Consider the following 17,483-nt stretch of genomic DNA (forward strand, 5'->3'; position numbering starts at 1 on the left):
TTCTACTGAAACACAAAAGTACCAAAAATACCAATAATATATATGTATATATATATATATATATATATATATACATATATATACGAACATGTATTCCAGAGCTTGTGCTACACAAGCTTTTGTGCTTAAAAAGTACACAAATTTTTATTTTTTGAAAAAAATGGCCCATCGTTTCGCTAGATAAGACCCTTCTTCCTCGTTTAGAGCCCTTTGAAGCTGCATTTAAACTATATTTTGGAAGTTCAATTCGGGGCACCAATGAAGTCTATTATATGAAGAAAAATCCTGAAATGTTTTCCTCAAAAACCATGATTTCTTTACAACTGAAGACAGAAAGACATGAACATCTTGGATGACAAGGGGGTGAATAAATTATTTGTGAACTGTTGTTCTGGAAGTGGACTTCTCCTTTAAGTATGCACCTTTTTTAAGTATGCAAATTTTTATTTAAATAAAAAAATAAATGTAGAATCTAAACTAATTTGAAAGTAGAACCTTTAAATATTTGTACTGGAAAACAAGACAAAAATACAAGTAAGAAAATATTTTTTACACACTGGAAATAGGAGTTCAAGTCGAGAAAATTGCATTGTGGGATACTCATCTGCATAATGCATTTAAGCAAATTTCATGGACAATCTGGGTGTTCCATGCACATATGAATTTCACATACTACATACTGCAGAATAGTGAGTTTAGTATGCAAGCATGCTATGCCAAACATGTAAATAGGGCTTATTACAGAATTAAAATTCTGTTCAAAATGTGCACTATTGTGGGCAATAAGTATGTACAACTGAACAATGCATGTGCCAATCATTCATTCCTCTATTTGTGTGCATAGGAAGCATTTCTGGTCGTGTCTCGCTCTCAATGCCCTCTCATTAGCATATGGCCGTCTCGGTTGCGTTGTGAGACAGATCCGCCGTGTTGTTGCACAGCTGGCCGATTCTGACACATTCTGTCTGTTATGTAGCATATCTTCTCTCTCTCTCCCTCGATTATGCCCAGACAAGACTTTAGATTAAAACGGGGAAAGCGTTCCTCCCACTTCCAAATGTCTGGTCACTCCGCGAGTGTATCTCATTACAGCCAGAGCTGGGCGTGACTGGGCCGTCACAAAGATATCAAAGCTCTTGTGTAAAAGACTCTCATCTCAAGAGCAGCTAAACAAATCACATTTAATTGGATTTTTCACCAGGCCCATTAAATCATAGACAAGGTTAGTGAGGCACCAGTTGCTAAAGCAACCCTTGTGTCTTTCTGTCTTTCGCTAACAAACTAGCGAGTCCTGCTGGAGGACTGATTCCGAGCGCTGATGGAAAAACAACAAAGTGTGTTTGACCGTCCACTGTTCGTACGGCACAAAAGCTTGGGTGTTATATTAAAGATTCATGACAGAGTTGCAATGATTTGGCTGTTGATTTATAAAGTGATGCACATCTTTAGCACTTATAAGAGCTGTTGCCTCATGGGGTTCAAATCCAACATGACCTACTTACTATTATTCTACTGTCCTATGAAAGACAAAAAAGACAATAACAATGTAATAAATAAAAACAACAAACATATTAAAACAAAAGTATTCATATGATAATTATTATACATATCTAATCATTTAATATATAATATATATATATTTTTAAAAAATCATCTTTTTTCTATATATTAAAATAATAAAAAAAAGTTTTAAAAAATAATCATAAAAGCCTCTAAAAAGCTTTTTTTTATATATTAAAATATTTTTACTTTTTTAAACAACTTTGAATTTTTTATGTATTTAAATAATTTGAAAATAATATAAAATATAAAAAATATTTTTAAAAACTAAATATTTTAAATAATCTTTTTTCATATATTAAAATATTTAAATCATAAACAATAATGTTTTAAAAAATAATCATAGAAGCCTGTGTATGGCATTTTTTTATATATTAAATCTTTTTACTAACAAAAATCTCTGCTTTACATTTTTCATATTTAAAAATAATATAAAATATTAAAAAAAAAAAATAAAAAATAATATTTTAAAAATATAATATACAAAGGCTTATAATTTATTGTAAAATATAATTATATAATAAAATGTTTTTTTTAAATATAAAAATATATGTATTATTTTGTAAACATTTATAACATGTTATATATTTACTGTATAAATGTTCTTCCTTCACAATTGTTTGGCTGAAATGTTATACAAGTTATTAAAAAAAATAAATAAAAATTGTAAATTTAAAACAACAAATCACAATTAAATTATACTGTATATTATCATCAAAAAGCTAAAAAAAAACAGAGATATTAAAAAATATCAAAATGAAAACATTTAAAACAATAAATCATAAATGATACTGTATATTATATAGTATTATTATCAAAAGATGAAAAAATAGTTATATTTAAAAAAATAAATGTAAAAGTAAAAACAATAAATTATAAATGAATCATACTGTATATCATCAAAAAGCTAAAAAAATACAGATATTAAAAAAAATAAATCAAAAGTTTAAAAACAATAAAACAATAAATCATTATGCATATTATCACCAAAAGATATTGATTTTTTTATTTAAAACAAAACAAATCACAAATAAATCAAACTGTATATATAATCAAAAGCTGAAAATTGTTATATTTAAAAAAGAAATAAGAATTTGAAATTATAAATCATAAATAATTATGTATATTTTCATCAAAAATCTGAAAAATACAGATATTGAAAACAATAAACAAAAATTTAAAATGTAAAACAAATAACTAAATCATAATGCATATTATCATCAAAAGCTGAAAAATAGTTATATTTTTTTTAAATAAGAATTTTAAATTAGAAATCATAAATCATTATGTATATCATCATTAAAAAAGCTGAAAAATACAGAAATATGAAAAAAAAAACAAATTAAATAAACAAAAAATAAATTATACTGTATATATCATCAAAAGCTGAAAACAGTTATATATATTTAAAAAATAAAAATTTTAAACTATAAATCATAAATTATTATGTATATTATCATCAAAAAGCTGAAAAATACAGAGATATTGAAAACAATAAACAAAAATTACAAAATTAAAACAAATCATAAATCATACTGCAAATTATTATCAAAAGCTGAAAAATAGTTGTACTTAAAAAAATGTAAACTATAAATCGTAAATAAATCATGCTGTATATATCAGCAGAAGCTGAAAAATACAGAAATATTTAAAAAAAAAGCAACAATAAATTATAAATAAATAATACGGCATATTATCATCAAAAGCTGAAAAGTAGTTTATTTTTTCTTAAATAAGAATTTAAAACGATAAATCATAAATAAATTATACTGTATATATCATCAAAAGCTGAAAAATACAGTTATATTAAAAACAAAAAAAAACTATAAATCATGAATAAATCATACTGTATATTATCATCAAAAAGCTGAAAAATAGAGATATTTAAAAACACATACATTTAAAATTTAAAACAATACATCATAAATAAATCATACTGTAAATATCATCAAAAAGCTGAGCTTAGTGTTCAGACCTCGAGGGAATCTACTGATGTGAGCATGTGCGGTCCAGTGTCTGCTGTTCTCACCCGTGTCTCTGTGTCCTCTGGCAGATGGGACGTCCACGCTGTGCCTGTCCTCGGTGAGGGAGCTGCCGTCTCAGCTGCAGGATCTGTACCAGCAGGGTTTCATTCTAACAGCTGTGCACCCTTTCGTCCACCCGTGCGGCCCTGAACCCGCCAGTGTCCAGCGCCAGCTCTACCGGGCAGTGCTCATCAAAGTCTCTGACAGGTGGGGTCACAACAAGCATAATGGAAACATGACAGCTGCTCTCGACTCCACAGGTGCTGCTGACATTTATTCCGGGGGTCACATCCTACTTTTTATCTTCGTTTTATGGCCTCAAATCCTACATGATGTTATTACAGCTCTCAATAATGCTAGTTTATTGCACCAAAAACATCATAATTTAGTATCTATGAGCATTTTACATCCTCCGTCTGATCTTTCAACAGGCTTTTGTGCTACTGTGTCTCCATGTGTTGCTATTGGGTTGAATATATTTGGTGCTGCCACATTTTCTTTGCAAAGCCTGATTGCATTATAACTGGACTACAATATAGTCTGTGTTATATACTAGAATAATCAGTTTTCTCCCCAATATGACTGCTGTGAATCTTTATTCAGTTTCTCCACTCACCTTGTCTGCCATTGGTTTTACACACAAAATCTGCACTTCCAATCTGCTCGGCTGATTTTGCACATCTTCCAGGAGTCAAAACAAGTTCAGTCCACCTGGAAAGGAAGATGTGTTTATAAGGTAGCGGGTTGATAGAATAAACAGGTTAGTGGCACAGAAATAGAAGTTTTGAGGTGCAGAAGCAAATAAATGTAATATCCTAGAACAAAATGACAAATTATGCTTTGTTTTATGAGCTTTATCTGTAAAACAACCAGCAATATATTACTTTTGGAACAGCATAAACTACTGTACTGTCCTAAAGTGTGAGGTCAGTACTATTTTTTGATTTACTTATAAGAAATAATATTTTTATTTGGCAAAGATGGATTAAATTGATCAAATGTAAATGTTTAAAAGATTAAAATATTTTAATTTCAAATAAATGCTGGGTTTTTTTTTATCCTTGACTAAAAATAAAAACATTACTTGAAATAAAAAAAATTTTAAATAAAGCTAAAATTGCTCATTTTCTAGTTGAATTACTAAAATAACTCTAAAATAAAAACTAGAACCTACCTACTTTAAAAATATATAGACATGCTCAAAATAAAAGAGAAAAAAAAATACAAAAACAGAAATAAAATCTAATTCTAAATATTAACAAAAACTATGATAGACAAACAGTAACAATATCATAAAAAACAATATAAATATATAAAACAAAAATATTTATATTATAATTATTCTAAATACATAATATTTTATATATAAAATTAAGTCTTATTTTTTTTTAAATCTTAAAAAAAAATTACTAATACTAATAAAAGAACAGAAGCCTCTGGTTAGCATTTTCCATATATTAAAATGCTTTTAAAGTTATATATATATATACACATATACATATACATACATATATATATACATATATATATATATATATATATATATATAATCTATTTATTTATTTATTTATTTAAAAATAATAATAAAAAATAAAAATACTAAAAAAAAAAGTAACGCAGAAGCCTCTGGTTGGCATTTTTCATATATTAAAATGCTTAAAAAATATATATATATATATATATATATAAATTTTTAAAATAATAACATGTATTTTTTAAATAAAAAAATTTCTTTTTTTCATATATTAAAATGTTTGTGTAGCAAAGATACATATCGTATATCGAAGATACAAAAATAACCCTGATTTTTATTCTTCAAAAATCAAATAGTTTCCACAAAATTATTAAGCAGAAAATTCAGCTTTGCCATCACAGGAATAAATTACATCTTTAAATATATTAAAATAGAAAATGGTTGTTTTTAATTTAAATAATATTTCACAATATTACTGTTTTTATTGTTTTGATCAAATAAATGCAGCCTTGGTGACTTTCAAAAACAGACCCCAAACTTACTGAACGGTATATTTAGATCAAAGAGTATATACACTTTGCCACTTTGTGCAATGTAGTAGCAACGATTTCAGATTAACCACCTCTCAACGATACATAAAAATCAAAAATGAGATTGGCTGCTTTAAATGTCAGTCAAGCAGTGGACAGCGTAAGCCTTCATGCCGTTAGTCCAAAGTCTGTCTGCGTGAGGCCAACACTTTACAGTCCGTCACACAGAGTTGGTGAAGGTTGAAGAGCGGTTCGATAATCCTCTGGCAAAACAGTGGCAGGAACTCAAAGTCACATCCACTTCCCGCCTGCAGCGCTGCTGGACCGCCGTCACAGCGCGTCCAGACCGGCCTGGCTGCTATGGCGGCATAAAGGGCACTGAGCGGGAGACACTGAGCTGACGTTCACCCACCCACACACACACCGCAGTCACATCTCCATCTGCATCTGAGACTGCAGGCATGTGTCTGACCCCCCTGACCCCTTAGAGGAGAGTCCCTGGAGGAAGGAAGTGAGGTGATGGTGGGGCCATGGCCCATGTAGGCCTCTTTTACCTCGGTGTGTAGATCTGTGAACCTCTCAGATTCAGCCTCAGGTTTCTGCTGATTTGAGAGACGAATGATGATGTAACTGAATGTGTTTCTGTATAACCTGCTAATAAACAAACATACGGCATCATAGTCTTTGTTTACTTTAAGTCTAATGATATTTAAAGCTGAATAGTGTCATTAGTGTCGGCAAGAAGTGATGACGTTCTGTTCCTCCATATTGACTCCATACCTCAGATTATCAGTTATTAGATTATTGAAACAGAAAAAACAGGGCTTGGTTTTATCCATTGATTGTTGATTGAAATTGTGAGCATTTTTAGAAATAAATACTTTTATTCAGCAAGGATGAGTTAAATTGATCAAAAGTGACAGTAAAACATTTAGAATGTTACAAAAAATCAATTTCAAATAAATGCTGTTACTTTAAACATTCTATTCATCAAATATCATAAAAAAATGTATCATGCTTTTCACAAAAATAACTTTTCAAAGGTAATTGAAAATTACATTGCTAATAATTATAAATGTTTGTTGAGCAGCAAATCAGCATATTAAAATGATTTCGGAAGGATCATGTGACATTGAAGACTGGAGTAATGATGCTGAAAAATCAACTTTGAATCACAAGAATAAATTACATTTTAAAATATATTAAAATAGAAAACGGTTGTTTTTAAATTGTAATAATTTAAATTTTACTGTTTTTACTGTATTTTTAAATTAATAAATGCAGCCTTGGTGAGCAGAAGAGACTTCGTTCAAAAATATATTTGGAAAAGAGAGTGAATTTTCCTTTCTTAAACATGGGCAACAATTATAATGGTATAAAATGGTTGTCTTTATGCCATCACAATCTGCTCTTAAATTAATTACAAGATTATTTCATGGATTTTAACAAATAAAAATCATATGACATCTGTCCTTTAATTTTAAATATCAATTAAGTTTACCTGACTTCATTTTCTTGTGGAAATGATCTTGAGTCCTGCTGGCAAAATCTGGGTTGAGAACAGCATGTTTAAGGGGCCAGTGCAGTTTTATGAGCCCATTTTTGCACATACAGTTGAAGACAAAAGTTTACATACACCTTGCAGAATTTGCTAAATATTAATTTTACATAAATAAGAATGATTGTACAAAATGCATGTTATTTTTTAGTTAGTACTGAGCTGAATAAGATATTTCAAATAAAACACATTTAAATTAAACATATATATTAAAATATAATGGTTGAATTTATAAAAATGACCCTGTTCAAGAGTTTACATATGCTTGATTCTTAACACTATGTTCTTCCCTGAATGATCCACAGCAGATTTAATGATAGTTGTTCATGAGTCTCATGAGGGACTCATGTGGGACTCATATGCAAGTATTACAGAAGGTTCAAACACTCACTGATGCTCCAGAAGGAAAAATTATGTATTAGGAGCCGGGGGGTGAAAACTTTTGGAATTTGAAGATCAGGGTGAATTTAACTTATTTTGTCTTCTAGGGAACATGCAAGTATCTTCTGTAGCTTCTGAAGGGCAGTACTAAATGAAAAAAATCTAAAGAAAAATTATACACATATACACATATACTCATTCCGTTCAAAAGTTTTCACACAAAGGTTCAAATACACAAAATGCTAAAAAACCAAAGAATTTGTGGGACTGAAGCGTTTTTCTAAAGAAAAGCAGGCAGTTTAACTGTACATCTTTTATATGAAATATCTTATTTAGGTCAGTGCTAAATAAAAAATAAAATGTATTTTGTACATGTTAATGTATATCGTTGTATATGTTAATTATTTTGGTAAAATAATTAACATATTGCAGATTCTGCAATTTTTGATTTCAACTGTAAATGCACATAAAGGTTCCCGATTAAGATCCGACACCTTGTTCACGGAAAAAATTGTTTTCTGACATGCAGTGTGGACTCTGATGCGAGTCTCAGAGCAGCCACAGCTCCAGGGCCGGACAGTGACGCAAACTCAAAAGCCCTGGAATTATTCCATTTTCTTGGGTTGCACCAGGAATCCTGAAACACATTCCTGGCAAATTAAGGTTTAATGCAAAACATTAAGAAGGAAAAATTCCTTTCTGTATTACTGTTTATTTTTTGGCTACTCTTGGTTTACGTATGAGCGTAATTTTCCACTTGAAGCAGCACTCTGTGAGGGCCGGTATGAGCTTGGGCTATAAACTGTACTGTAACATTACACAGTTCAGTGAATGTCAAGATGAACTCTTGGCACGACCTCTACTCATGTTAATGTGTCATGCACTGAAAAGCAAGAATGCTCATGCAAAAACTCATTATTAAAGGCATATACACACTCCATCACTCATCTTAAAAAAACAGCTGACCCAGAAATGACAATTTAGTTTCAAACCCATGTGCTGTCAGTTTATTTCAGTGGAACACAAAAGGAGACATTTTAAGGATTGTTTCTATACAACAACTCATTGTGATTAAGACTGTCAAAAAGACTGTATGGTTTAGCTAAAAAAATGAAATTCTTATATGCATTTACAGATATATTTATATATTATTGTAAAACTTAATTGTAGCCAATTAAATTAAGCTTTAACCATTAAAATAAACTATTTATGTAGATATTTACAGATCAAAAATGTGCTTGTATGCTCATCAAGGCTGCATTTATTTGATAAAAAATACAGTAAAAACAGAAATACTGTGAAATATTATTGCAATTTAAAATAACTGGTTTCTATTTGAATATTTTTAAAAACGTAATTTATTGCTGTGATGCAAAGCTGAATTTTCAGCATCATTACTGCTGTCTTCAGTGTCATATGATCTTTTAGAAATCATTGTAATATGCTAATTTGCTGTTCAAGAAACATTTTTTATTATTATCCATGATGAAAACAGTTGTGCTGTTTTATATTTTTGTAGAAACAGTGATACACCTTTAAGATTCTAAAATAGAACATTCAAAAGAACATCATTTATTTTAAATTTGTTACATTATGTACATTTTTTTGTTACATTGTATACATTATTTTGTCACTTTTGATAAACATTTTAATTGAATAGTTACTTAAATTCACATCTGTTCCTCACATAAAGATTTTTAGTTGTATACTTTTTGGTGTTTTTGTCATTTGTGAGCTTCTGGCAACTGATTTTGTCATATGGAAAATGGCAGTGTGAATATTCTTCTGAAGATTCGCTTTTGGGTTCAGTGGAAGAAAGAAAGTCATGTGAGTTCTGAACAACATGAGAGTGAGTAAATAATGACAATTTCCAGCTGAACTCTACCTTTAAGAAGTCATGTTTCATCCACAGAGTAGGCGTGATGTTGGGATGATGTGCATATGTTGCTCGTAGTGAAGACTTCAAGAGACCAAGAGCAAAATAAGAAGAAAGAAGATCAGGCTCGGATTCTGTCACGTGTACGTGGATGTGCGCGTGTTGGGAGGAATCGTAGTATCGAGGCGGCTGCCAACCTTTGATGGCTTCGGCAAAGCTGCCTTGCTTTATCTTTGGCGTCTGTCACCGTGGAGACAGTTGCTCGCATCAGCAGCGGCCCTGAGGGATAAACCTGTGAAAAAAAGCAAGAGAGAGGCGAGATATCAAACAGGGCACAGCTCTACTCCTCCCCTGCCAATCCCAGGAATCACAGAGGAGAGAGAGGAAAAGTGCAGATGAAAGAAAACCTTCATGTAGCCATTCCGCCCTCTCCCAAAACAAACAGACCCAAAAACGTCCAGAGGAGAAGACAAGAGAGCTGGAGAGGGGACGAGGAGGAGGAAACGGAACAAAATGAGAGATGAAAGAAGGATCTGTTGGGAAATACAGCTGAGCTGTTCATTACCTGGTTTAGATGGTTGATCGGATGGTAGTCCATTTTGATTAAGCCAATTAAAACTCGTAGAAGACCTTCTAGAGGTAAATGTTATTGCTCAGAGGATTCATTTCAGTGATGTTTCATCTTCTCAAGGATATAGAGATAAAAAATGCATGTGAAGAGCAATTCAGTTCTTCATTGCTGAGATTTGATCTTTTATGTGTCAAGTCAAATTTTTTCGTAAAGCACTTTTCACAATACAGTTTCAAAGAAGCTTTACAGAAAGACATACTGTTATGGCCTTTAACATTGAGCAGTTTTAGGGCTATAAATATTGTAATTATAGTGTTGTCTAGCACATATATTCGTGCTGCAGTGACTTGAAAGTAATTAAGGGATTTATTCAATGGCCAGTTTTGTTGTAAGTGAGAGACAATTGCTAGAAAGTCTCAATGAAGATACGACTTGGTTGTCTTAAATTGCCAGTTGTCAGAGTCTGATGTGAGTTGAATATTTCTAAAATTTAATTAACAGTCATTTAATGTTATGAAATACAGGGTATGGCTTTAATTTAAGTTAGCAGCATCTCTGATTTTAGACAATAATGTGATCGCGTTCTTTTTACCCTGGATTGAAATTGCTTCTATTGTAGCAAAGATTTTGGTTGAAAACCACTTACTGAATATTTTGGTTAAAAATGACTGTTATCGGGGTAAATATATAGGCAAAAAAAAAAAAAAGTCTGATATCAGGGTAAAGATTTTGCTTAAAAATTACTTGGATTGTGGCAAATATGTTGGCTAAAAATTACATATCACATAATATTTTTGTTAAAATTTACTTTAATCGTAGTAAAGATGTTGGTTAAAAATTACTTGTGGTAAAGAATTTTGTAAAAAAATTAGTGGTATTGTGGAAACGATTTTTATTACTAATTACTTGTGGTAAAGAATTTTGTTTAAAATTACTTGTACTGTGATAAAGATGTTGGTTAAAAATTACTTGTAAAGAATTTTATTAAAAATTACTTGCATCGTGGAACGATTTTTGTTTCAAAATTACATGTATGATGGCAAAGATGTTGGATGAAATGACTTGTGGTAAAAAAAAAATGTGTAAAAATTACTTGCGTCGTGGAAAGATTTTGGTTCTAAATTACTTGTATCATGGGTAAGATGTTGGTTAAAAATTACTTCTATCGCAGTAAAGATTTTGGTTAAATATTACTTGTATCTCGCTAATTATGTAGGTTAAAAATTACCTGTGGTAAAGAATTTTGTTAAAAATTACTTGTATCATGGTTAAGATGTTGGTTAAAATTACTTGTATCGTGGTAAAGATTTTGGTTAAATAAAGTACTTGTATTGTGGAAAGATTTTGGTTCTAAATTATTTGTATCATGGTTAAGATTGTTAAGAATTTTGTTAAATATTACTTGTATCGTGGAAAGATTTTTGTTCAAATTTACTTGTATCTCAGTAATGACGTTGGTTAAAAATTACCTGTGGTAAAGGATTTTGTTAAAAATTATTGTTGAAAAATTTTTGTTCAAAATTATTTGTCATGGCAAAGATGTTGTTTAAATATTACTTGTATCATGGTAAAGATTTAGGTTAAAAAAAGTACTTGTATCATGGAAAGATTTAGGTTCAAAATTACTTATTTCATGGTTAAGATGTTGGTTAAAAATGACTCGTAAAGAATTTTGTTAAAAATTACTTGCGTCGTGGAACAATTTTGGTTCTAAATTACTTGTATCATGGTTAAGATGTTGGTTAAAAATTTCTTGTATCAGGATAAAGATTTTATTTAAATATTACTGATATTAGGGTAAAGATTTGGAAGATTCCGTAAGAAAGTCATCAAGTAAGAGTATGGTAGAGGTAGAAGCCACAGAGTAGATGGAGTTCAGGCGTCAGTCAATCACATGTAGGGCTGTTTAATATTCACCCAGAGTCTCTGGATCCAGGCCCAGCACTCCCACGTCAGGATTAGCCGCTATGTGTGCAGCTCATAGTAGGTGACACTGCTACAGTTTCCCCTCCAAAACCCACCAAAACCCACCAAAACCAAATGCTACACCGCTAAAGCAGGAGCTCCTCCTGACTTTTGGCCCGTGTAGACGCAAACATCACAACTGTGAAGGAGTATCTCGGGATTAGCGTCGGCAGGCCAGTTTTAAAGCGATTTGCCGGGCATTACTTATAACCTAGCGGTGAATGTGTGCGGTAGCAGACTGTGTTTATAATTCCAAATGTCAACTGTCAAACCCCCCATGTTCAATTTTAGTTACAGTTCCACTTCAGTGACGAGGGCGGGTGATTTATGCATCATTTTTTGATAATTGCCGAGCACCTCGCAGGGGTACCGGTACGGACCAGAAACCATTAAGGCCGATATGCTTGAATAACATTATTCATGGCTCGGTAAATAAGCTGACATCAAGAAAGATGTGATACATTATTAATGCAGTGATTAAAGATGGGGATACCTAGGTTTGATGGATCTCATTGAAGGTTGTTGTCATGGCAATGCCACCGAATTGCACACGCACACAGCTGGATATAGCCTCCAGACCCGGAAATGCCGAATCTGACAGCACCAGTGATATCGGCATTCCTGTGGGCAAAGATAGAGAGGGTGAAAACACACACACACAAACTAAGATGATCCGCAGGCAAACAGGCGTTTGCCAACAGTGCAACCCAGCTGCGTCTAAGATCCGTGTCTGAGAGAAACCTTTGAGCGAACCGTTTCTGAAGGAAGTCTAGATCAGTGTTGCCTAAAGCTTTTTATTCCCAGAAGCGGCACTCCTGCGAGCAACCGGCTGGATCTTTTCTGTCAAAGTTACTGCTGTTTAACCCGCTAAAGCGTTTCCACAAACAGCCCGAGTGCTGCCAAATACTGTGGATCGCTCTTCTGTAGGTGCATTAAGCCTGTAGGAAAGAAATATCACAAATGTAATCTCTTTACGGGAAAAGTTCATGCAGAAGTGAGTCGTCTTTATTTACACACCATCATGCTGGTGCATTTTTCGGTGGAACACAAAAATAGAATCGGTATGTGGTTCTTTTGAATGCAACGGCTCATAGTGACCGCAGGATGCATAGGGTGACAAAACAGAAATTAAGAGAAGTTAAGAAAAAGTTTAAATCTCCTGATTCTTAGATTTTCTTCTTCGTGTTTTAGTAGAGATCTCAGTATCGGTAGTTTCAGGTTGTCTCATAGCAAAATAAAATAGAGGTATAAAAAGGTTCCAAAACGTTAAACCACATTTGAATTTGTCAAACAGCGAAGATACCTCTACAAACCTGTCAATCACGTACTGTGCTACAAAAAGCGGTTTTAAAATGTTACATTTTTATTTGAAAAAAAAAGCTCTATTTACTTGATCTTAAATAGATTAAAACAGTAATGTTATAAAATATTATTACATTTTAAGATGCACATTTAGTTTACATCTTGCAATTTTATAATTTCGTAATTGCAAGTTATAGTCAGAATTGTGAGATACGAATTCGTAATTCTGACTTTGCATCTTAAAATTGTGTGAAATAAACTCGCAATTGTGAGTTATAAAGTCAGAAATGAAAAGAAAAAATTAAGAATTGCGAGGTATAAACTCAATTCTAAACTTCAATTCTGAGTTTATATCTCACAATTCAGGGTTAAGTCAGAATTGTGAGATATAAACTTGCAATTCTGATAACATATCAGTCTTTTTCCCCCTCAAAATTGGACTTTATAACTCGCAATTGCGAGTTTGTATCTCACAATTCTAAGAAAAAATCAGAATTGCGAGATATAAACTTACATTTGTGAGAAAAATGTCAGAATTGCAAGTTTTTATCTTACAATTCTGACTTTATTTCTGAGTTTATATTACGTAATTCTAAGAAAAAAAGTTAAAATGCAAGATATAAACTCACATTTCAGCTTGCAATTCTGACTTTATTGCTCGCAATTGTGAATTTATATTATGTAATTCTGAGAAAAAAAGTCAGAATTTCGAGATATAAACTCACAATTCTGACTTTTTTTCTCAGAATGTGATATAAACACAATTTTGACTTTATAATTTGCAATTGCGAGTTTATATATATATCAGTTGTGAGAAAATTCTGACTTTATTTCTTATAATTGTGTTTATATTACATAATTCTGAGAAAAACAAGTCAGAATTGTTTATATATATATATATATATATATATATATACTTATATAAATATATATTTATATTTATATCATAATTCTTAACTTTTTCCTCGGAATTAAACAATATAAACTCACAATTATGACTTTTTTCTTGCAAATGCGACCTTATATCTTGCAATTCTGACTTTTTTCTCGGAATTACACAATATAAATGCATAATTGCAAGAAATAAAATCAGAATAGTAAGATAAAAACTCTTTTTTTCTCACAAATGTGACTATATATTGCAATTCTGACTATTTTCTTAGAATTCTGTGATATAAACTCGCAATTGTGAGTTGTAAAGTCAAAATTTATCACAACTTTGTAACTCACAATTGCGAATTTATATCTCTCAATTCTGAAAAAAAAAGAGTCTGTATCGTAAAGAAAAAAAATCTGAATTGTGAGAAAAAAAAATTCGCAAAAACCTTTTTTTATTTTTTATTCAGTGGCAGAAACAGGCTTCCATAAAGAACAGCATTTATTAGAAATGCCAATACTATAATTTTAATCAATGTAATGCTTTCTAGCTATATAAAAGTATTAATTTCTTTAAAAAAAAAATCATACTGAACCCAAACTTAAGAAGCTTGGGAAATTTTGCAAAAACAAACAAACAAACAAACAAAAACAATATGCATTCAGTGCAAGATGTCAAGTTTCCAGTGAGGCTGCATTTAATATACATTTGGAAGCCAACTTTTTGCTTTTTGGTGTTTTCTCACAAGTGGTTATTCGACTGCAGACTCGCTATTGCTCAGACGGCAGGAAATCTCCTTATTTACAGTACATTAGAAAATTTACCAACATGTCAGGGGCCATGATTAATTGCGGAAAAGCATGTTTTTCCTTTTCTATTATTGTTAATCACACTAAATTAACTTGTTAAATAGACAGGCCTTTCATTCTGCCGTTCATACGCTGCTCAGATTTGTTTATCTTCATATTAAAGCCAGACTGCAGGATCCAGTCGTACGTGCTGCAGGAACACCATGAGGGGAATGTGTTCAGGCAGCAGATGGCCGTGTGTTGGCGGGAAGTGTGAATTCATATGTGTGTGTGTGCATGACAGAGGTGAGTCAGGGCCCTGCTGCGCTGCGACTTTGTGGTTGGATAGAGCTCTGGGTTAGTGAGTTTAATCTCAGTCCCAAATGTCACACGCACACAGAAGATGGGAGGAGAAGACGCTGGAATGGGCGTCCCTGAAATCAGCACCTCAAGGGAATCTCGGCAGGGTTCCTCTGGAGAGAAAGAAAAAAAGACCTTTTGAGTTTGGTTCATTCATAATCATAAAGAGATAGCCATGCTCCCAAAGGCATGCCATTGGTCGAGTCCAACACCGCACTCTCAGAAAAAAAAGATGCTTACCATATTTACTACCAAAGATTCCATAACTGTACCTTAAAGAAACCGTTTACCCAAAAATGAATATTTACAGATTTAGAGAAATGTTGCTATTCGTTAAAAATGACTTGAATTAGGGTCAAAATTTTGGTTAAAAATTACTTGTATTGTGGTAAAGATGCGGATTAAAAATTACTGATACTAGGTAAAGATTTTGGTTAAAAATTAATTGTCTCACAGTAAAAATTGTGGTTAGAATTACTTGTATCTCGATAAAGATGTTGGTTATAAATTACTTGTATCAGGGTAAAGAGTTTAGTTAAACATTACTTGTATCAGGGTAAACATTTTGGTTACAAATTACTTGTGGTAAAGATGCTGGTTAAAAATTAATGATACTGGGTAAAGATTTTGGTAAAAAAAAAAAATTTGTATTACAGTAAAAATTTTGCTTAAAATTACTTCAGTAAAAATGTTGGTTATAAATCACTTGTATCGGGATAAAGAGTTTGGTTAAAAATGACTTGTATCTCGGTAAAGACGCTGGTTAAAAATTACTTGTGATAAAGAATTTCGTTAAAAATTACTTGTATTAGATGCTGGTTAAAAAAGGCTGATACCGGGTAAAGATTTTGTTTGAAAATGACTTGTATTGGGGTAAAGATTTTGGTTTAAAATTACTTGTAACGCGGTAAAAACATTTGTTAAAAATGACATGTATCATGGTAAAGATGTTGGTTAAAAATTACTTGTAGCAGTAAAAATTTTAGTTAAAAATTATTTGTATCTCTGTAAATATGTTGGTTAAAAATGATTGCGGTAAAGAATTTCATAAAAAATTACTTGTATCAGGAAAAATATTTTGGTTAAAAATGACTTGTATCACAGTAAAAATGTTGGTTAAAAATTACTTGTATCTCGGTAAAGATGTTGGTTAAAAATTACTGTGGTTAAGAATTTCACTAAAATTACTTGTATCAGGGAATAAATTTTGGTTAAAGTGACTTGTGGTAAAGATTGTGGTTAAAAATGACTTGTATTGGGGCAAAGATTTTGGTTAAAAATTACTTGTATCTTGCTTAAAAATTACTGTGGTAAAGAATTTAGTTAAAAATAACTTGTATCTGGCTGCTTACTTATATTTTGGTTAAAAATGACTTAAGTAAGTAAAGATTTTGGTTTAAATGACTTGTAGTAAAGATGTTGTTTAAAATTACTTGTATCACAGTAAAGGTGTTAGTTAAATATTACTTGTATTATAGTAAAGATTTTGGTTTAAAATTGATTTTATTGTGGCAAAGATGCTGGTTAAAAATTGAACACAAACATGCAGCTTTCCACTTCCCAAGATGTTAACTGATGGATTGGATGGATTATTGTGATGTTTTTATCAGCTGTTTGGACTGTCATTCTGACGGCGCCCATTCACTAAAGAGTATCCATTGGTGAGCAAGTCATGTAATGATGCATTTTTCCAAATATGTTCTGATGAAGAAGCAAACTTATCTATACCTTGGATGGCCTGAGGGTAAAAAGGTTATTTTTTGAGTGAACTATTGCTTTAAAGGTAAATATCTGCTCCTAAATGGCACACATTAGAACATTTTGAAAGCTTTTGTACCTTTTTTATTTCCAGAGTGCGCACAGGGAGACTTTACTTGGAAATAAACCTACAAGTATCTTAGTTACAGTTGTCTCTGCATATTACGCTGGGATTGAAAGTGTTTTAACACTGAATAAACGACACACTTCACCTTTAACAATGCCCAAGGAAATCACCTCAGAGACAGAAAAACTGGAGTATTACACCTGCTCATTTAGTGCAAATGTGTCTTTCTAGCTCTCGTTTCTTGCCAGTGTTGTGCAAAATGTTTCCAATAATAAACCGCATGAACAGATGTTCTCCATCTTCTCACTAACATTTTGTTTCTTTGCTGTATAATCAGGCTAAAATGAACTTCAAGTTCGCGGGTGATGTATTCCTGATCTGCACCTGTTTAA

The 17,483-nt window shown here is 31.7% G+C and overlaps 1 protein-coding gene and 1 long non-coding RNA gene across 4 annotated transcripts in view; one reads left to right on the top strand and one right to left on the bottom strand.

Moving 5' to 3' along the window:
• LOC127178985 (raftlin) overlaps window positions 1-17,483 on the top strand; it is a 122,434-nt gene that overhangs the window by 47,701 nt on the left and 57,250 nt on the right. For both annotated transcript variants that reach the window (XM_051132214.1, XM_051132215.1), the window contains exon 3: window positions 3,614-3,791. In XM_051132214.1, coding sequence (XP_050988171.1) covers window positions 3,614-3,791 — 178 coding nt within the window. The remainder of the gene's footprint in view (window positions 1-3,613; window positions 3,792-17,483) is intronic.
• LOC127178987 (uncharacterized) lies at window positions 5,210-15,783 on the bottom strand. 2 transcript variants are annotated; one of them, XR_007829459.1, is made up of 5 exons: window positions 15,303-15,783; window positions 12,433-12,560; window positions 9,601-9,695; window positions 9,413-9,487; window positions 5,210-6,239 (listed from the first exon to the last, which is right to left on the bottom strand). It is a non-coding gene; the product is annotated as an uncharacterized LOC127178987 (long non-coding RNA). The 2 variants fall into 2 exon arrangements; XR_007829458.1 differs by having other exon boundaries at window positions 5,210-6,242.

Source organism: Labeo rohita, chromosome 16, assembly GCF_022985175.1.
Source record: "Labeo rohita strain BAU-BD-2019 chromosome 16, IGBB_LRoh.1.0, whole genome shotgun sequence".
Taxonomy (NCBI): Eukaryota; Metazoa; Chordata; class Actinopteri; order Cypriniformes; family Cyprinidae; genus Labeo; species Labeo rohita.